General features: G+C 42.9%; 1 protein-coding gene and 1 non-coding gene across 3 annotated transcripts in view; one reads left to right on the top strand and one right to left on the bottom strand.

Moving 5' to 3' along the window:
* Positions 1-2,979: 2,979 nt before the first annotated feature.
* Positions 2,980-21,893, top strand: part of DSTYK (dual serine/threonine and tyrosine protein kinase) — a 60,854-nt gene continuing 41,940 nt past the window's right edge. Inside the window, exon 1 of one of the 2 annotated variants that reach the window (XM_078078299.1) lies at positions 2,980-3,123. In XM_078078299.1, coding sequence (XP_077934425.1) covers positions 3,033-3,123 — 91 coding nt within the window. In that variant the 5' untranslated portion in view covers positions 2,980-3,032. Of the gene's footprint in view, positions 3,124-15,711; positions 16,041-21,893 lie in introns of those variants that run through there. The other variant, XM_036123872.2, reaches the window with a different exon arrangement.
* LOC118555662 (U6 spliceosomal RNA) lies at positions 5,218-5,324 on the bottom strand. Its single transcript, XR_004927099.1, has one exon. It is a non-coding gene; the product is annotated as a U6 spliceosomal RNA (small nuclear RNA).

Raw genomic sequence — 21,893 nt, 5'->3', positions numbered from 1 at the left:
TAGCACTCTGCTGTGAGCATTTTCAATGATGAGGGAAAGACAGAACGCCAGTGAAGTCCGTGGCAGGACTAAGCAGAACCAGTGGGAGCAGATTCCCATGTGCTGAATGTCAGGCAGAATAGTCTGCTACCTCCTACCTGACTCCTGACTCGCTCTAAAGAAGTGTAGGGACCCCTACAGATCCTGGGCAAGTCCTAGGCTGGGAGGTAAGTGGTAGCCTTGGGCAAATGGTGAGCACGCGTTCATGACCTGACTGGAAGCTGGAAGAAAAGTGGAGGGAGTCACTGTGAGGTTTTAAGAAAGCAGAGACCAGGGGTGCCTAGGTGGCTCAGTCGTTAAGCATCTGCCTTCGGCTCAGGTGGTGATCCCAGGGTCCTGGGATGGAGCCCCGCATTGGGCTCCCTGCTCCGCGGGAAGCCTGCTTCTCCCTCTCCCACTCCCCCTGCTTGTGCTCCCTCTCTCACTGTCACTCTGTCAAATAAATAAATAAAATCTTTAAAAAAGAAAAAAAAGAAAGCAGAGACCATTATCATTTGAATTATGCCATATTTCTATAGGTCGAAGTTGGCCTTAACTTTGACTATTATATTATCATACACAATAGCATGATGGCCAAATTTCCTATTTGTGGCCATATTTAGTAAGGTGTCGTGCAGGTCAGCAACAAAGTCTGTGGTGCGTTTCATGAAATCAGTTAATGCTGTCTATTCCATTTTGGAGATGCAGTATTGCATAGTGGACGTTAAGAGCTCTAGACTCTGTGGCCAGACTGCCTGGGGACAGATCCTGGCTCTGTTCTCCCCTCACCATGTGATTGGGGCCAAGTTTCCAGCCTCTTTATGCCCCAGTTTCCTAATTTGGGAGTGAGGATCATGACAGAACCTATCTTATAGGGTGTTGGGTAGGGAATGTAAAGCATTTAGGCATTGCCTGGCACAGACTGAGGGCCCTAGCTATTATCAGAGATGTCATCCAGTTTCAGAAGTGTTACACATCCCACTTCAAGTGTTCTAACCTTGTTTCTCACCCATTCCAACTTTCTCTGAGGTCATATTATAGAATGAATACACTACTGCCAAAGAAGTTTGGGTGGGAATTCTATAAAGAGAACTGTGTGACTTGCAACTGCCAGTTTGAAGCTGATGGCAAATTTTCATTAGCCGTAGTAAATTCTTGAGTACCTAAGATAACTAGAACTTGAAAGGACTTTGATTGAAATTCTGTTGAAAGGATCGATCATTCTATTTTTCTAGGCTTCTTTGGAAGAACACAGGTATATAGTATTTTTTTTTTTAAAGATTTTATTTATTTATATGACAGGGAGAGAGAGACAGGGAGAGAGGGAACACAAGCAGGGGGAGTGGGAGAGGGAGAAGCAGGCTTCCTGCGGAGCAGGGAGCCCGATGCGGGGCTCGATCCCAGGACCCTGGGATCATGACCTGAGCCGAAGGCAGATGCTTAACGACCTGAGCCACCCAGGCGCTCCAGGCACATAGTATGTTTTGATGCTCAAGATAAGACAAAAATTTGCAGATTCCCAATGCAAGAGATTATATTTGGTATGTAAGAGTAGCATTTTCCATTCTGCTTTGACACCACTAGTTAATTATAAATAAATAACATGGTGTTGAGGGAAGCACACAGGTCTTGGTGTTAGAACATCCATGTAAGAATGCCAGTTCTGTTACTCCCTGTGTGTTTTTGGTTAACCAGTTAACTCCTCTCACCCTTGGTTTTCTTATCAATAAATAGGCACTAATAATATCTATCCTCACACTGTTATCCTAAGGATAAAACTAGATAATGCACATGAAGACATTTGACACATAGATGTGCTCAGTAAACCTAAATGAAACAAAAATAATTAGCAAACTTATCTAAGCCCCCAGTCTGCCATGAAAAAAGCATAATTATTTCACTAAGCTTAATGCTTTTTGTGAAAGGAAATCCCGGTTAGGCTAATGAAAGGGGGCACTCCTGGTAGGATCAAATTTGCCAAACCAGTACGTGTATAAACAAGAAGGATAAAGATCAGGGTTATGGAATCCTGTTCCCTTGTCAACAGCCAGTTCAATTAGCTTGATAAACGGAAGAGGCTTTAATTATAGAGGGTAAAGTGCCAGATCAACAGGTAAACATAGAGTAGAGTTTGTTTTTTCTTTTTTCAAAAGGCTTCTCTTTATGCCATTAGCAAGAAGTTTGCAGATTATCCAAGAAAATTCTGTTTCCTACACCGTAGGAATTCTTTAAAAAACATTTTAAACATCAAATGGGTAATAGTGGTCAGCTCTTGTGAGATTTAACATACTAAGAAGAATGCTTTGCTTAGAAGGTAAAAGTACTCTCTACTGAGACCAGATATAATTTCCATCACTGTATTTTGATACCAACATCATTATAAATATCCCTTTGTTAATGTAATTTTCCTCCCTTTCTTTTAGAGATTTCCATTTCCATTCAATGCTCCTCTTAAAAGAAATTGGGTTCCGTTGGATTAGGAGAAGTAAACTATGCAAATAATCGTCAGAGAGATTGGCCGGATTGTCAATGACATCACCATCCCACCACCTAAATACAGGCTTTTTATTGGCTGTTCTAAGGGGCAGACAGGACCGGGAAGGCTCTGTCTGCATTACTGGTGAGTTGGAGAAAGCTCTGAGTCTATACTAAAATTTATTGTTTTTTACTTAAAATGTACTCAGAATCATTATCCACATATTATTACATCTTCCATGTTATTCCACATGGAAATATGTCTAAATAAATATTTTTAGTGACTGCTTATCCATTCTATCAAGTGAATATATCATGGTTTATTTACCCACCACCATCTACCTTATTCTTAGATACTTAGGTGTTTCAATTTTTTGCCTTCAGAAATAAATCTGTAATTACTGTTTTTATTCAAAATTGTACGTGTTATTTCCTCCATAGCATAGAATCTCTGATACTTAACTGGCAATGTTTTAAAAGAGTAACACCGAACAGATTGCCATTCCTGTGTCGCTTCCTCTCACATCCCTGAGACCTGCATGGGAGATCCCAGCGTCCGGCTCATTCCTGGGACTGCTAAATCTCCTCTCTGTAATAGAAAAAGCTGGAAGTGCCTGCATTTCATTGCAGGTAGGATGCATATTCTTCATTCTGGGTGCTTGTTGCTCCTTAGTATGGGAGAAAGGTCACAATAATCATGGCTATGAACAGAGGAGGTTTGTGAAGTGTAAACTTAAACCCTGATTGTACCGCTCTGGGTGAAAGCCTGGGACTGGTAAAATGGCTGCTTTGTGTCCTTTTCCATCTCTATAGGGAATCCATAGAAAACCTCTGGACAATCTGTTACTTAAAGCTGAAAAGGCTAGACCTTAAAAAAATAAAATAAAATGAAAGAGAGGGAAAAAAAGAGAAAATATCAGCTTTGCTCAAAGAGAATCAGTGGTTTTATTATTTTATATCTGAAGACAGATGTCTATGGCAGTTGCATCTATTATTCTAATGTGGTACTTTTAGATATGATAATAAGAATAAGCAGTTATACCATTGAAAGAGAACTCAGGTGTTGTGCATTTTGCTAGGAACCTTGTGAGCACTGTCTTACTTAATCCCCACAGCAGCTCTGCAAGGTAAATTATTCCCACTGTACAAATGAGAAAACAGGCTCAGAGGGATTCTAGCACTTTCTTTCATAGGCCTGAGATCTGTACCCTGCTCTGTCTGGTTCTAAACGTGAAAAAGCCCAGTAGCTCACCCTTCACAGCTATAATTCTGAGCCATTCCTGTGGTAAAAAATTTATCAGTGAGAACTAGTCTACAGTTAAATATATCTGCATTCATTCAAACATATTTTTTTTTAAAGATTTTATTTATTCATCCAACAGAGAGAGACACAGTGAGAGAGGGAACACAAGCAGGGGGAGTGGGAGAGGGAGAAGCAGGCTCCCCGCAGAGCAGGGAGCCCGATGCGGGGATCGATCCCAGGACCCTGGGATCGTGACCTGAGCTGAAGGCAGGCGCTTAATGACTGAGCCACCCAGGTGCCCCCATTCAAGCATATTTATGAACCACATATCATGTACAAAGGCTTTACAAGATGCCTGTGAAGACAGAGAACCAGAAAAGACATGGGTCCCTGCCTTTGGACTTAAAGTCCAGGTGGGGAAATAAAAGGCACAAACAAAATGTAAAACAACAAAAGACTGAAATCGTGATGTGTGTCAACATTCCAAGGGGGAAATAGTTAAGGCCCCCAGTGCAGAGGGGAGAGAGGTTTCCTACAAGGGACTGAAATGACTCTGAGAAAGAAGTGTTTACACACATTCATCCATATCATGAGTGTTAAAAGAATAATATGTTGTTTTAGGATGATTCAGAAGCCTTTAAGTAGGTAAGAACTATATAAGTCATCTTTAAAAAAAAAAAGATTTTATTTATTTATTTGAGAGAGAGAGAGAGCACACAAGCAGGGGGAGGGGCAGAGGGAGAAGAAGAAGCAGACTCCCCGCCGAGCAGGGAGCCTGATGCGGGGCTCAATCCCAGGACCCTGAGATCAGGACCTGAGCTGAAGGCAGACGCTTAACCGACTGAGCCACCCAGGCGCCCCAAGTCATCTTAAAAATAGAATCATTCAATATTCGGATCTCTTTAATTTTACATCTGTATATTATAGAGTTTTTATCGTGTATTCATGATGGGAAAAACATTTTTTTCTTTTTATTCTCTGAGACCATAGGACAGTGCTTCTCAAAAAGTATGGTTCATGGATTACCGGCAACATAAATCACCTTGGAGTTTAGTTATATATTCAGATCTCCAGACCCTATACCAAAAGGATAGAAACAGAATTTCCTGGGGAGAGGGGGAGCCTGAAAACCTGCACCTGAAACAAGGATCCTAGGTGATTCTTACACACAATGAAGTTTAAGAACCCCTGATATAGGGGAAGACTTAGTTGATCACATTTATTATTTTTTTTAATTCAATAAACGTGTAGATTTATTTTATTTTATTTTATTTTTTATTTTTATTTTTTTGACAGAGAGAGAGACAGCAAGAGAGGGAACACAAGCGGGGGAGTGGGAGAGGGAGAAGCAAGCTTCCCGCAGAGCAGGGAGCCCAACACGGGGCTCGATCCCAGGACCCTGGGACCATGACCTGAGCCGAAGGCAGACGCTTAACGACTGAGCCACCTAGGCGCCCCCATGTAGATTTATTTTAAATCAGAAAAATACGGAATGCTTCACAAATTTGCATGTCATCCTTGTGCAGGGGCCATGCTGATCTTGTCTGTATCATTCCAATTTTGGTATATGTGCTGCCAAAGTGAGCAGAGTTGATCACATTTATCAATAGATTTGTGAATTAATAATACCTCCAGGGGCGCCTGGGTGGGCTCTCGGTCTCAGCTCAAGTCTTGATTTCAGGGTCATGAGTTCAAGCCCTGCTTTGGGCTCCACGCTGGGTGTGGAACCTACTTACAAAAAAATATAACAGTGCTAAAAAAATAATAATATCTCCTATTTATTGAGCACTTACTATTTGCCTGTCACAAGCTCCCATCTGGGCTATAAAACAAACTTTGTAGGTAAGTTCATAACCTCCTTTTCACAGATGGGAAACTGAGGCTCAAAGAGGATTAAAACTTACCTGAGGTCACCTGACTAGGAAGAGCTAGCCCAACCAGTTCTGTTTGCCTTCATTGTCTTTTCCCACAATGCCCACTGCACTTCTGCTATGGCTACGTGCTTATTAATAATAACAACAGCTATCATCTGAGTGCCTTTTATGTGCCATATAATTTCAGCCTAAACCTTTCAATAAGTTCAAATGGTACTTTGCCATGTAAGGTAACTAAGAGACAGAGATATTAATGTATCTCTCAAAATTACCTTCCACCCATTGAAACAGCGCTTTCTTATTCTGGTAGGACTTTTCCTCACTTTTACTTCCTCTAGACTGTTTCTAAAACCTTTTTCAGCTCTATCGGGACTTCCTTTCCTTGGTGTAATATATCCTGACCCTTTTGCACCTAGTTTGGAATGGCAAACCAAGAGTGGAATGTAGGCTTTCTCACAGCTACTACACTTTCTCCCAACACAGGAACGGAGAGCTGTAGTCTGAATTAAGAGGGAAGTGTCAGTTGCTGGAAAACCTGCTGATCTTGTGACTGCAAAAAGAAAAAGACAATTTAATTAAGGAAGTCTTTCCTGGGAAAGAGGGATCACACTATCCCATGTGAGATCTTATTCTGGATTATGTCATAAATCATTTTCAGGGAGTCTCATATGGCCCCGGGGCATCCCCAAGCAGCTAGAGGGACAAAGGGCTGTTTTCATTGCTGAGTCCACCCAGGCTTGCCTTATGCCTCTCACAGGGTATGGTGAAGGAAGATAATATTCTCTTTCAAGATGCAATGACTTTGTACAATTCAGTCACGTAAATAGCCAAAAATATATACATGTCTATACCCTTTTACCCAGTAATACCCTCCTAGGAAATAATTCAAAAGAAGAAAACAAAGCAACAACACAACAAAAAGTGTATAAAGCAGCATTGTTTACAGCAGTGGAAAACCTGAAACGACCTACATGCCCAAGAATAGGAAGTGGGTGAGTAACAATGGTGTAAGAATGCAATGGAATGTTAGGTACTGTTGAAGAGATCCGTGTGATAAGTATACAGAAACACAAAAAGCCTTCTTTAAGTAACATAAAATGAAAGCATTAGAATGGGAAATTGTCTTGAGCTAGATAGAATAAGGAGTCAGGCAAACGTGTGTTATTAGCTAGCTATATGGACAAATCACTTAACCTGAGTCTTGATTTCCACGTTTATAAAACAAAGATAAAATATCCATCTTTCCAGGGTTGTTGTAAGAACTAAAGTTGATATAAACCGTGGATAAAGATGGGAAGGGAGTACTAAGCAATAATTGTAAGTTTTGTGCTGGGATATAGAACCACTGAAAACTTTATTTGGAAAGTACTTATTTTTTTAATTTTTAATTTTTATTTTTATTATTTTAATATTTTATTTATTTATTTTTTAAAGATTTTATTTATTTATTTGAGAGAGAGAGAGCGAGCACGAGCAGAGGGAGCAGCAGAGGGAGATAGAGAAGCAGGCTCTCCACTGAGCAGGGAGCCCATGCAGGGCTCAATCCTAGGACCCTGGGATCATGACCTGCGCTGAAGGTAGGAGCTTAACTGACTGAGCCACCCCGGCACCCCAGAAAGTACTTATTTTTATGATGTTTTAAATGTTATACTATTTTCCTCCTTTCTTCCTCCACGCCCTTAAAAAATTGCATACTCCCTATGTAGGAAGTATGTGCACACGTCATCAGGAAACTTGCCTAAATGGATCACTAAGCCCTATTGGGAGAAGGGTCCTAAATCCGTGCATCTGGAATCAGCTCTAAGAAAATGATAGGAACCTCAAACACGGACATATAGAAAGGTGGCTCAGCGAGGTTCCAGGGCCTGTTTTCTAAGCACTTAGAAGTTTATGTGATGCTTGTTAGATAGAGGTCTCTCTCTCTACAATTTGGGGGTGGGGAAGGTCATCTCATGACCAGGATGCCTTCCATCCACCTTTGCTTCAGAATGATACCCCCTGCCTCCATTAAACCACTTCCCTGCAGAGCTAGATTCATGAGCAAAGAAGGAGCAGGAGGACAGTATGAAATAAATATTTTTTCTTTTGGCTAATATATATTGAGCACCCTCTTTGTATCAGACATTGTGTTTGGCACATATAGATACAGACTATGCCAGGTGGAATATGTTTAGAACACAGGCTTCAGAATCTTCTAGAAAACCTCTACCAAGTTAACATTGACATAGAAAAGGGTATTATTTTTTTTTAATTTTTTTATTTATTTGTTTTTTAAGATTTTATTTATTTATTTGACAGAGAGACACAGCGAGAGAGGGAACACAAACAGGGGGAAACACAAGCAGGGGGAACGGCAGTGGGAGAAGCAGGCCTCCTGCAGAGCAGGGAGCCCAACGTGAGGCTTGATCCCAGGACCCTGGGATCATGACCTGAGCCGAAGGCAGATGCTTAACAACTGAGCCCTAGAAAAGGGTATTATTGTTAGATTTTCATCTACCCATCTTCATCCAAGATCAGCAGAAAAATACAAGAATATAACTTGTTGCAAGGTTTTATTCTGGGCAAGTAAGGAAATTAATTTAAAATGGGTTCCACTGAAGTGTGGATGAAAACCATTTAGACTTGAAAAAGCAGTAGCAATCTTCTCTTAGTAATGAGAAATGAATTACGGCAACAGTATGTCCAAGGCTTCTTCTGGAAAGCTTTGGGTCAGTTACTTTAGTTCCTCTAAAAAATTTCTGGAAACTTTGTTCTACTTGGCAATAAAACAAAGATGATCTCTAGGGTTATACCAAATTCTTTTTAATTGATCGTTTTTCCTCCCCATGCTCTGCCTTCCAATAGCCAGGGACACCACTGATGAAATATTCAGCATTGGAATGATATTTGATGTATAATTAAATAGAATACATTTAGAAGTTCAGTTTTATAGACCTTTAATCTTCAAGTTAATAAATCTTCATGGAGAGAATCTCACAAACAAAACCAAAATATTTTTGGAAATACCATCCTCCTTGGAAAAATAAATAATCTTGAATGTAATTACTATGCATAGGAAAGAAAACATTTATCAAGAACTTTTGTATGCCAAGCAAGGTACTAAATGCTTTACACATTATTTCATTTAATCCTCATGACCCTGTGAAGTCGGTATTATTAGCCCCACTATGTGGATGAAGTAACTGAGGCTCCAAGCAGTTAAGCCATTTGCTTAAGATCACAAAGTAACATATTAGCACATCTAGGGCTGGAACTCAGGTCAGATTCTGACTCTCATGCTTTTGCTTAAATTTTTACAGGAGTTCATTCATTTACTATGGCTTATTCCATCCTCCCACCAACACAGTGATGTTGAATACAATCTTGGGATCCTCTCTTTTACCAGAAGTCACAGAGCCAGGGGCAGAACCAAGACTTAGAGCAATCATAACTTCAGTGACCTTCTATTGAGTGCCTTCTATATGGTAGGCTCTGTAATAAGTATTTTTTATACTTTTTCCCCCATGTTAATCTTCACAATAACCTTTTGAGGTGGGCGCTATTATTATCCCCTTTGATGGATGAGAAAATGGATACTCAGAAGGGCCAACCTCTTGCCCAAGTTTATATAGTAGCATGTCAGGACTAGAATTCAGGTTTGTAATAATGACAACATAATTGATATAAGCAGTTGCCATTTATTGAGCTGTTGTCGTGTGTTAGATATTGCTTTAAATTTTTTTTCTCAACATACTTTGAGATTTACAATTGGCATCGCTCTTTTTTTTTTAGACTTTATTTTTTTTGAAGATTTTATTTATTTATTTGATAGAGAGAGACAGATAGTGACAGAGATATGAGAGCACAAGCGGGGTAGAGGCAAAGGGAGAGGGAGAAGCAGGCTCCCCATGGAGCAGGGAACCTGACGTGGGGCTTGATCCCAGGACCCTGAGATCATGACCTGAGCCGAAGGCAGACACTCAACCAACCGAGCCACCCAGGTGCCCCTAAAGACTTTATTTTTAAGTAATCTCTACACCCAGTGTGGGACTCGAACTTACAATCCTGAGAGCAAGAGTTGCATGCTCTACCGACTGAGTCAGCCAGGCACCCCTGGCATTGCTCTTTAGATGCTCACAATTTTTCAGATAAGGAACTAAGATTTATAGAAAATAAGTTAATGTCTCCAAGGCATACAAATGGGAAAGGGTAGAGCCAGCATTTGAATGCAGGTCTCTGGGGCACCTGGCTGGCCAGTCCGTAGAGCGTGCAACCCTTGATCTCAGGGTTGTGAGTTCGAGCCCCACACTGGGTGTAGAGATTACTTAAAAATAAAATCTTAAAAAAAAAAAAAAAAAAAAAGAATGCAGGTCTCTTGACTCCAAGACCTATGTCCTTAACCCTAAAGCTTTGCTCACTCCTATTCTGTATCTGCATACCCTTGCTACTCAAAGTGTGGTCCCTAGACCAGCAGCATTGGCACTTGTTATAAATGTAGAACCCCAAGCCATGCCCCACACCTATTGAATCACAAATGTATTTTGACAATATCCCCGCATGATTCTTGCGTCCATTAAACTTTGAGAAGCACTGCTCTGCAGCACCTCCAGCAATATATGAAATAGAGGAGAGAAGCCAGATTGTCAAGAACAGAGATTCTCGAGCATATTCTCTTGGAAATCAGTTTTGAGCTGGAGGAAGGTATGTCCTGCTGCTAAACTTGATAACGGTGACCTTTTTTCCAATTCATAGATCAAATTAAGTCAATGAATTATATTTTCTTGTCTTCCATCATTTTCTTTCTCTTCTTTAGAGCGGACTATCACTGGCCTGTTAGTAACTTCAGAAGATGACAATAATTGAACAGTAGTAAAGAAATACCTATGGAAAACTCGAAATGTTGTTTGTTGTATTTTTTCCCTTTAATTTGTAAGTTTTTAAATTCTTGGATTTTTGGGGGGCACCTGGGCGGCTCAGTCATTAAGTGTCTGCCTTAGGCTCAGGTCATGATCCCAGGGTCCTGGGATCGAGCCCCGCATCAGGCTTCCTGCTCCGCGGGAAGCCTGCTTCTCCCTCTCCCACTCCCCCTGCTTGTGTTCCCTCTCTCGCTGTGTCTCTGTCAGATGAATAAATGAAATCTTAAAAATAAATAAATAAATAAATAAATAAATTCTTGGTATTTTTTAAAAATGATTTTATTTTTAAGTAATCTCTACACCCAATGTGGGGCTCGAACTCACAAGCCCTAGATCAAGAGTTGCATGCTCTACCAAGTAAGCCAGCCAGGCACCCCCTAAATTCTTGGATTTGTGATTGTGATTTTATGTTGCATAATAGAGAACAGTTATTCTTTCTCTTCGTAAACTTGTTCCTAATTCACACTGCAGAAATGAATGTTACTGTCTCTTGGTGTTCCACAAAAAAACACCTGATTTCCACCTACGTGAACATGAGGATCAAGACTCCAGAATCTTGGGGCACCCGGCTGGCTCAGTTGGTAGAGCTGATCTCTTGATCTCAGGGTCATGATTTCAAGCCTGGCATTGGGCATGGAGCCTACTTAAGAAAAATTAAAAATAGGGGTGCCTGGGTGGCTCAGATGGTTAAGCATCTGCCTTCGGCTCAGGTCATGACCCCAGGGTCCTGGGATGGAGCCCCACATTGGACTCCCTGCTCAGCAGGGAGTTTGCTTCTCCCTCTCCCTCTGCCTCTCCCCCTGCTTGTGTGTTCTTTCTGTCTCCCTCTGTCTCGAGTGAATAAATAAAATCTTTAAAAAAAAAAGAAAAAGAAAAAATACTAAAAATATAAAAATAAACCTAAAAAAAGACTTCAGAATTTCTCTGGAAATCAAATCATCTAACCAAGAGGAACTTGTCATAGTTCCAAGAGGAACTTGTTCTTACTGGATAGTAAAAATACGAGTAGTTTTTATGTTCTCCTTTGTGCTTTCCTGAATATTTAAAAATATCTACAGTGAACATTCATTCATTTGACAAATATCTAAGGAACACCTACTAAGTCACAGGCACTGTTCTAGGTGCTGGAGAGAAAGCAGTGAACAAGCCAGAAAAAAATCTGTGTTCTGGATGGGTGGTTGCCAGAGGCAGGGCAGGGGGATGGGGCAAAATAGGTAAAGGGAGTCAAAAGGCACAAACTTCCAGGTAGGGAATAAATCAGTCACAGGGATGTCACCTACAGCATGGGGACTGGTGTTAATCATACTTTATCGCATATTTGAAAGTTGCTAAGAGAGTAAGTCTTGAAAGTTCTCATCACAAGAAAAAAATTCTTTATGTGTGGTAATGGATGTTAACTAGACTTATGGTGAATATATATTCATATATTGAATCATTATGTTGTATACCTGAAACTAATATAAACTTCAATGTCAGTTATATCTCAGTTAAAAAAAAAATCTCTGTTCTGATGTCAGTATCTTTGGGCTTTTCCTCTTGGCCTGGTCAGAGTCCTTGAAGAAGACACGTCACATTTCCTCTCTGGAAGGTCAACGCCTGGTAGCTGGAGATCTGGAAATTGAATGGAGGAACAGGGCTGGGAATCTTAGCATCCAATATCCATAAATCCACTTATCTCCCTGTTTATACAGAGACTCCTCTTTGACCTGCTCTGGAGAATAAATACTTCAGTTTTCTTTTAGAGGAAGAGTGCAGCCATTGAAGAAGGGGGAGGTAACCTGGAGATCTTAAACAGCTTTCGAAATTCTTATTTTAATCCCTGCCCAGGGTACAACCTGTAGGTGGCTCCTAGGCATCGCTGGTGGGCAGCTGGGGGGGGTGGTGGTGGCAGGGGGGGTTAATGCCACCAAGTTTGGAGACTTGAGGGATTCGGCAGGTATAAATCAGGTTGGGCCTCGGCTTTATCCACTTTGGATTTAGGGTTCAGGTTTCTCCAGGTTAACTTAGTAGAAGCTTTCCAGCTTCTACTTTTTTTGTTTTTGTTTTTCCTACTGGCTCCTCTCATTATTGTGGGTTCATGCTTTAAAAATCCCATTACTGTCATTTTCGTGGTGTTGTAGGAGGAAACAAAAGTAGATCTGTGTGTTCATCCTTATTAACTGCTTAACTCTCATCACTCTTGAGGAACATTTTCCTATCCTAACTTGAGTTCTCTCTTGATACCATTCAAATCTTTATTCTCCTCCATTTGTCCTTAGATATTTGAATAAAATATGTGTTTTTACGTGTAGCTCATTGTGATTTAGGAAGAGTTCACTGACAGTCGCATATTTAAGCTTTTAAGTAGTAGGAAACAAACGATCGTTTTCCTCAGCAAAGCAAAAATAGAGATGAGACATATACATACTCAAATTTTTAAATTATGTATGTACAAGGTTAGCATTATTTGTAATAGCAAAAGACTGCCAGGGCGCCTGGGTGGCTCAGATGGTTGAGCATCTGCCTTCGGCTCAGGTCATGGTCCCAGGGTCCTGGGATCAAGCCCCGCATCCGGCTCCCTGCTCTGCGGGAAGCCTGCTTCTCCCTCTCCCACTCCCCCTGCTTGTGTTCTTGCTCTCACTGCCTCTCTCTGTCAAATAAATAAATAAAATCTTTAGAAAAAAAAAAAAAAAAGACTGCAAAAAACCTACAGGCCCATCAGTAGAGCACTTTTTTTTTTTTTTAAACATTTTATTTATTTATTTGAGAGAGAGAGAGAGCCCGAGCGTGCATGCACAAGCAGGGGGAGGGGCACAGGAAGAGGGAGAAGCAGCCTCCCTGCTGGGAGCCTGATGTGGGGCTCAATCCCAGGGTCCTGGGCAGAAGGCAGACGCTTAACCAACTGAGCCACCCAGGCACCCTAGTCAGTAGAGGACTTGTTAAATAAAACATACCAATCCACATGGTAGCATATTATACAGTTAAAAAGAACGAAGCAGATCTTTATGTTCTGGTATGGAAGAGTCTGTAAAGGCAGAATGGAGTAAGTATAGTATGCTATCATCTGGATTTAAAGATACATACCTGTATCTGCAATAGGGTTACCTCCTGGGAGGAGAACTAGGTGACTGGGAGACAGGAAGTAGAAGAAAGACTTAGTTTTCCCTTGTATAACCTTTGTAGCATGTGCATTTTATACTACAGTCTTATATTACTTATTTTAAAAATAAAGTACTAGTGAATAGTTTTTTAAAGAATGAGCAGGGGCACATGGGTGGCTCAGTCACTTGAGTATCTGCCTCTTGGTCTCAATCTCAGGGTCCTGAGTTCAGACCCTATGTAAAAAACAATATAAATAAATAAAAGAATGAGGTCCATGACCTTTACTTGACATAATGCTCTCCCTGGTGACTTCCATCTTTCCAACTGTTACTTCTTCAAGATGGATATTGATTCCCAAATTCTTTTCTGGACAACTCCAACCCCAGTACTCTCTCATCTGATCTCCTTTGTTAGAAATGATTGTGTGCAGTAAAACTGTCACACACTGATTTGCTATGCTGCTGCTACTTCTTTTATTTTTATTTTTTAAAGATTTATTTTAGAGAGAGTGAGCGCACGAGCAGGAGGGGCAGAGAGACAGGGAGAGAGAGAATCTCAAGCCGACTCCGTGGAGTGCAGAGCGCGACATGGGGCTCAATCCCATGACCCTGAGATCATGACCTGAGCCAGAGTTGGATGCTCAACCAACTATACCACGCAGGCACCCTGCTGCTGCTTCTTTTAAAGAGTATCAACCATCTTGTATTAAACTTTCCATTTTGTATTTTCATTGTGTTTTACTAAGCCTTGCATGGGGGTCTTGCAAAATGAGGAGTGGCCAGTGGAGAATATGTGAGCAAGTAAAAGGGAGGAAGTACATGAGAAAGAGTTAGAGGCTCCCTCCTAGCTTATAGTCTTCCACATGCACTTACCAAGCAGAGATTCATGTGAACCAGTGACCCCTTTTTATAAAACCCTAAAAGCCCCTGGAAATGTGAAGGCTTCACATTTTAGATTGAATTAACCCAATTATCATGACATCACTTTGCTAAAAGCACTTGCACTCAAGGGATGAGAGGTTGGGAGACAGAAGCAAACATTTTGAAGCGAGACTCACAAAATTTTAGAGCCAAAAGGGCTTGAAGATCAACTAGTCCAAACCCTTACTTCATAGGTCCAAGACAAGACATTGGAGGAATTCAGGCTCAAACCCAAGTCTCTTCTTAAAACCAGTTGAACTACACCATCCAGCCTGTTGGAGCAGAGGTCTGGCCTGGATGAAAGATGGGGTTTTTCCACAGCAAGAAAGACAGGAGGGCACTGTGTCTGAAGAAGAGAAAAGAAAGCAGCAGGCGAAAAAGGGGTGGTTGTTAAGTTTTGTCTCCTCCGCAATTGTGTCCAGGACTCCGTGGCAGTCTTTGTCAATAAAAGTCTATATTAGCAGAAGCCAAGTTAAGATAATCAGAACTAGTTTGAAACGCTGCAAACCTCAACTTCCCCTTACCCAGCCCAGTCTCTTGACTTCCAGAAACCAATGAACTTCACCTTAAAGCTCTTTAACGACCTTTTCACATCCCCCTTTTCCACACCTGGAGAAGGAAGTCAGAAGAAGAGGACGCAATACAAACAGGAGCGGTTTCCCTATTTCTAGGGAATTTTCAGCAGATTCCCCAGTATCTACTGTATCGGGAAAGTGAGAACCATTTAGGGTAGGGTAGTCATGGAGATATTACTGGCCTCAGTCTTGCTTCCTTCCTTCTCTTTGCTATTGAAATCTTTTGCTTTGATTTCAGTAAGACACCCCACTTTTGCTGACGCCGGATTCTGCAGCCTCCTCTCTCTCGTCTCCATGCAGGGGGCGGGAACACGTTTTGAAACGAGCAGAGCGGGTGAGCACAAGAACCGGCGAGGTTCAATGGGGAATCAGTCCCATCCACCGTCTCCAGGTTTCGGAGCCCGCCTGGCCCGGACTACAAGTCCCAGGAGACGCCGCAGAGGGACGGCGCGTTCCAGTGATCCTTCCCTCACTCTCCCGGAGAGTGGAGACAAAGGTTCCGTTGGCAGCGCACTGCGGGTTGGTTTATTTTCAACGGCGGTGACGGAGGTTGGAAGCCCGGCCGACTGCAGGCGGGGGCGTCAGGAGGCGGAATCCTCCTCCCCGAAGCACTGGGGTGGGGAGGGGGGCGGGGAGGAGGGAAGCGGGGCCACGGGCCGGGGACCGAGCCGCCCGCACAGAGCAGGCTGAGGAGATGGAGGGCGACGGGGTGCCGTGGGGGAGCGAGCCCGTCTCGGGTCCCGGCCCGGGCGGCGGCGGAATGATCCGCGAGCTGTGCCGGGGCTTCGGCCGCTACCGCCGCTACCTGGGCCGGCTGCGGCAGAACCTGCGCGAAACCCAGAAGTTCTTCCGCGACATCAAGTGCTCCCACAGCCACAGTTGTCCCTCCTCCCCCACGGGCGGCGGCGGGGCCGAGCGCGGCCCTGCCGGCGACGTCGCCGAGCCCGGGCTGCAGGCGGGTAAGGAGGGCAGCGGCGGCGGAGACGGGGCTGGAGGGGCCAGCTGGAGGGCGGACCGCACCCCTGTCCCTGCAAAACAAGCCGGGAAGGGGCGGAAAGTGGGAGAAGGGCGGCGTGGCGGGGCCGCGGGGCCTGGGCGGGTCGGATCGGCGAGGCCGTGGGCGGGCATCCCTCGGGGCGGGGGCGGGCGAGGGGCGCCCAGGGCCGCCCCGAACTCCGGGAGCGGGCTCCGGGGCCCCGGGCCAGCAGGCCGTGCGCAGGGGCCGGGGTCCCCCGAGGAGCGGGGAGGGTGGCTCTGAGTGGGGGGTGGGCCGCTGTAGTCGGAGACCCGCTTAGGGATGGAGGAGTGGACAGGCAGAGGAAGAGCAGCAGGCAGGGTGCCCCTGGAGCCCGAGGAGGCCAGGGAACTGGAGTGCATTGTGTGTGTTGTGCGCGCGTGTGTGAGTTTGTGCAATCCTTTTGCACCAGTCGCGAGGCAACTGTGAAGAAGCAGGAATGTACTCTAAATGGGGCTGGGGTCGCTGAAGCAAATATCTGTCTGATGGGTGCCAGGGAGTTGCCTGAAAGGTTGCTCGTGCTTATGGTGAAGAAGTTAGAGAGGAAGGGATCGGGTTTTTTGGTGGTGGGGGTGGTGCTGGTGCTGAGACTTCTTGCCTTGATTCTCCCTGGGATGTGCTAGAGTCCCTAAAGCACTTAAAATCGTGCAGGGGCTTTAATCTTTCCTAATTTCTCGCTTCATTTTCAAATGCTCTTGGTGGGGAACCGGAGGGTTTGTTAAGTACTGCGTCTAATTAGGAAATAGATTGGAAGGGAGAAGGGACTGGCGTCCCATGTGGACAAGTACCCTGGGGCCAACATAGCAAATAAGTCAGTGGGTTTAATTTAGTGATTCTCAAACTTAAGTGTGCACTAAAACCAAATTAGCATTAAAAATCTATCTCATCCTCTACCCCACATATAGAGTAGGTCTCATGGGTGGATCCTGAGAATCTAAACATGAAATGCCCCAGGGGATTCTGTTGGAAGTGGTCTACAAACACAGTTTGGGAAGCACAAATTAGTTGCTCATAGCACATTTGAACAGGAGGCTCAGGACAGAATGAATTGTTGAACTCTTCAGAGTTTGTGTGTTGGGTCCTGCATTTCCAAAGTTGCATGTTTGATATCCTAAATTTGTCTGAGACTCCAGAAATGGTGACCAAAGTAAGATAGTAAGATTCTGATATGATCTTAAATGATACTATTCCATTTAGTTGGCCTGGGTGTAATAAACATGGGAGGAAAGGCATGATAGCTTTTTTGGAGTTGTGGTTTTGACATGTGTGCCCAGAGATTTGCTGTTCTGAAAATGGACCTACCTACAGAGGCTGTCGGAGAACTGGCAAGAAGGACTAATGTTTTCAGAGATGATCCTCAGAATATGTACTTTCACCCTCTCCCCCCAGCAGTGCTTTCCAGCAGCTTCCCTGCTCACAAGTTTTTCTTAGAGCTTACCTCAAAGAGTTCTCTATTGCTGTTACTTTATAACAACTATTTATTTTAGAATCACTACTGAAAAAAAAATCAGATGGAGCTTCTCAAGGCACTTTGACACGCTCTTGTTTTTATTCTTTAAAAGCCAAGTTAAGAAAGACAAATGTACCCTTTGTATTTTGCCTCATTGGCTTTTCTAGTTGACTGCATCATGAACTAATCTTTGCGTATTGTATTTAACTAATTCTCTTCACCCTCTGGAGTTTGTCCATCTGAAATAAAAACCAGGGTAGGGTGCAGATGACTGGACTGGGAACAATTTGATTTTGTTCCATAAAATGCTTCCATTCCTTTCAGTATGGAGAGTTTTGTCCTTAGAGGTGAAAATGAGTTGATATCAGGGAAGATTAGTGAGGTGGCACTTACTATTTATATTTTGGGAATGCCATTTTTCCAGCTGTTTAGGTAACTGTGTTAGAAAGTAGAAACCACTCCTTAAAAGACAACTAGCTCTTGTTTTCTCCTTTTACAGGCTATCTGTGCAAGGTCAAGTTCACTCAGAGACTGTCTCAACTTTCTTTAGTGAATGTTGGTTTCTGAGTAGGAACTCGGAATATTAAGAGAAGGAACACTCAAAAAAATTTTTTTATTTCCTTTATCTACTTCATCCAACCCCTACCCACCTCCCCTCTGGCAACCACAAGTTCTGTTTTTTGTCCCTTTTTTTTTCTTTGCCCATTTCTTTTGTTTCTTCAGTTCCACATATGAATGAAAGGAACAGTCAATTCCTAACCTAACAAACCTCTAGAAGTTTTGTGTTGTTTTTTTTTTTTTAAGATTTTATTTATTCATTCGAGAGAGAGAGGGAGCTCGCACAAGTGGGGGGAGCGTTTGAGGGACAAGCAGACTTCCCACTGAGCAAGGAGCCCGCCATGGGATGCCATGGGACGCCATGGGACTCGATCCCAGACTGGGATCATGACCTGAGCCGAAGGCAGACGCTTAACTGACTGAGCCACCCAGGCGCCCCCTCTAGAAGGTTTTAATCATTTCAGAGTGGAAGTGTGCTTCTAGGTTGGGTGTAGTATAGTATTTGAGCAACTGAAGATCATCGATTAACCGCAGATTTTTATTATATCACTTTTAACCACAAAGGAGATGGTAAGGACCCCAGAATAATGCTTTCTTCTTAATTTTGACAGTTTTGTATTCATTGGAGTCAGTTTAGAGAGTATATAACATACATGATGTTTTAGGAGCTAAAAAGTACCTGTGCCTGGCCCGTACAAAGTAAACTGAATTACAAGTGAAATTTCTTTAATTCCATTCCTCCTCTGCTGCCCAAATCATTGGCCTTCTTTTCACCAAACTCCAGGGGATGAGTTTATTTTCCAGCTTCAGAAGTAATGAGAAAAAGACTTTGAAAACTTCTTTGAAAAAAGTCAGAATGGAGTGTTGCAAAGTAGCAGAGGGAAAAGTATTTTTCTTGTTTTGTGATCCAACAGAGTTCTTAGCTGTTGTACATATCGTGAACGTTTGAAGACATTAGAATGAGTTGGAATGCTCTCCTCAATGCTCTCCTCTGTGCTGCATTCCTTCAATCCTGTTTCCACTCCTTAGTATCTGGATGACCTTGGGCACATCACAACTGTGCTGAGCCAGTTTCCTCATCTGGAACCGGGGATTCCAACAGTAGTGCTTGCCCTTAGGGTTGTTGGGAGTTAATATATGGTAATGTGTATGTTTAGAATAGTGCCTGTTACCGTGCTGTGTAGGTATTATAGGTAGGTCATATTATTCCATAGTTATTCAGTAAACATTTGAGTATCTGGTATAGGGGACAAAGAGTCAAATAAAGACATTGGCCTTTGCCTTAGGCTAGTGGGAATCAGTCTTTGCCTTCTGTACTTTTCTCCTAAGAAAGAAAAAAGAATTATAATTATCATCATTACGGTGCACCTATTATTTGTTTCTGTTGGAGGAGGGATGAAAAGGACTAGGAAGACCTGAAGTCAGTCCTCTAGAAAGGGACAGTCTGACTTCAACCATGTACGTAGGCAGCACCTAAAGCAGAAAAATGGCAGAGAGCTAAGGTATGGCTAGATTATAGGCATTTTATGGGAGTTACAATTCTTAGATTTTTATAGCTTTTTGCTTTTGGTTGGCAAACAGCTTAGTTTCTCCAACATTCTTTGCCTTCTTTTTTTCACACCTAGTATAAACTGGTTGCCAGAATTTAAAAGAAGGGAAAAGCACTAGTGCACTTATTTGAAACAGACATTTTTCTTGCACTCCTTAGACAGAAATCGGTATAGGTAATTAAGTGGCAGAGTGACATCTGGGGAAGAGAGAAAATTGGGGAGAAAGGAGGTTGTTTACAGCCTGGTTTCATGGGGCTGCCTTCTTACCCAGCTGCGTGGTGGGAAGTCGGGTTGTGGGGTGAAACAGCCAGAGACTGGGACAGGTGTGCTTTCTAGAAAGTAGTTTGCCCTGATCTGTTTTGGCTCTTCGGTGTAACCTCTGCAGGGATGGTGCTGTAATTGTGGTTCTTACCTATGACTTTTATTACCCCAAGCATATCGAAAACTTTTGCTTTCTCTCTCAATTTTCTTCCTGTATGGAAGCAGTGATAGTGGTTGAAAAGCAAGCACAAGCATTGGAATCAGACCTGGTTTCCTGTTGTAGTTCAGCTTCTCCTTCACTGTGTGACTTGGGCAAGTTGCTCAACCTCGTTGAGTCTTGGCTTCTCCTTATGTGAAATGGTAGTGGTATGAAATGCTGTATATCGTATGATTCCATCTGTGTGAAATGCCCAGAATAGACGAATTCATAAAGATAGTAGGTATGTTAGTGATTGCCAGCGAATGAGGAGAGAGGAAAATGCGGAGTGACTGCTAATGGATGTGGGATTTCTTTTGGGAGAATGAAAATGTTCCGGAACTAGATTGTGGTGATGGGTGCACAGCTTTGTGAATATGCTAAAAAAGACTGAATTATACACTTTAAAAGGGTGAATTGTATCTAAATACATACATACATAAAATGGGAGTGCTAATGTCTGTCTCCCAAGGTTGTTGTGACATTTAGAGATGATCTACTTTAAAGCACTTAGCGCAGGCATATAGTTAGTGCTAAATAGATGCGGCTGTTTGAGTGTGTGTACGTATGTAGTTTGGTGAGCACTAGATTAGGAGGTTGGAGCATGGTGGGTTGGGGGAAGAATAAGAGGAGCAGAAAGATGGAATGTGGGACGGAACAGTTTTGAGCTGGAGCCAGATTCAGCCCCACGTCTCTAAACTCCCCAGTCCAGTTCTGTTTCTGTGATTCCTTCCTTGTTTTCTGACCTGGCCATGAGAATATCAGATGCACCCTGGCAATGGAGAGATTTTGTTACAGATGAGTCATAGCCCAGCAATGGAGCCATTAATTGACTCCAGCGGGAGACTTTATCTGATTGAACGGAGTATATGACACTACCTACTCGAGCCTCATATTCGTTTCTAGTCCCCGACATTTAGGGCACCCGGCCCCTCTTTGCTGATTTTGCTACCTCCCATACCCTGGGAGGAGCCTGGGAGGAAGCCCCAACCTTCCCATCCCCAAACACAATGGCTCTTTGCACCTTTACTTTTACAGACTCTCCCTTCCTGGGATAATCTGTTTCCCATGGCACAGGGCAGCCCACTATGAAAAGGCTTGGATAATTTTGCCTGCCTTTAAAAGAAAAGACGTGATTACCTTTAAGATTTGCCGTGTGTGTAGTTTAGTCTGAAATGTCATCACTGGTTTCAATACGTTTAGTTCTTCAGCCTTGGAAGTGGTTTTTAAGGAAAGCATGGATTTAAACAAAAATCCATTCTGGTTTGTAAATTTTGTTTTGCTCTGTCCGCTTTCCCAGCACCTCCTTTTATTTCTCTATGCTTCTCTTCTCCATCTCACTTCCTGCATTAAATGTACTTCTCAAAAACAGTCTTTTGAAAAGAAAACCTCAAGAAATACGTTGTTGAAGTAAAGGGAAATATGAATTTCACCTTGTACCTTTTGCTCAATTCCTGTAGGTTCTGGACATACAGAACATGCTTTTGTATATATGTTGTTTTGTTTGTATGATTGCTGTGGATGTATTTGTTTTATCCCGCTTACTAGACTGGGAACCCTTAAGGGTAAAGGCTGTGTTTTATTCATCTTGGTATCCCCTGCAATGCCTGCCATAGTGCTTTATACATAGTAGGCAAATAAAATACCCGTTAGGGGCGCCTGGGTGGCTCAGTCGTTAAGCGTCTGCCTTCGGCTGAGGTCATGGTCCCAGGGTCCTGGGATCGAGCCCCACATTGGGCTCCCACTCCCCCTGCTTGTGTTCCCTCTCTCGCTGTGTCTCTG

This window comes from Halichoerus grypus, chromosome 7 (genome assembly GCF_964656455.1).
Source record: "Halichoerus grypus chromosome 7, mHalGry1.hap1.1, whole genome shotgun sequence".
Lineage (NCBI taxonomy): Eukaryota > Metazoa > Chordata > Mammalia > Carnivora > Phocidae > Halichoerus > Halichoerus grypus.
This window is presented reverse-complemented; position numbering and strand designations above follow the sequence as displayed.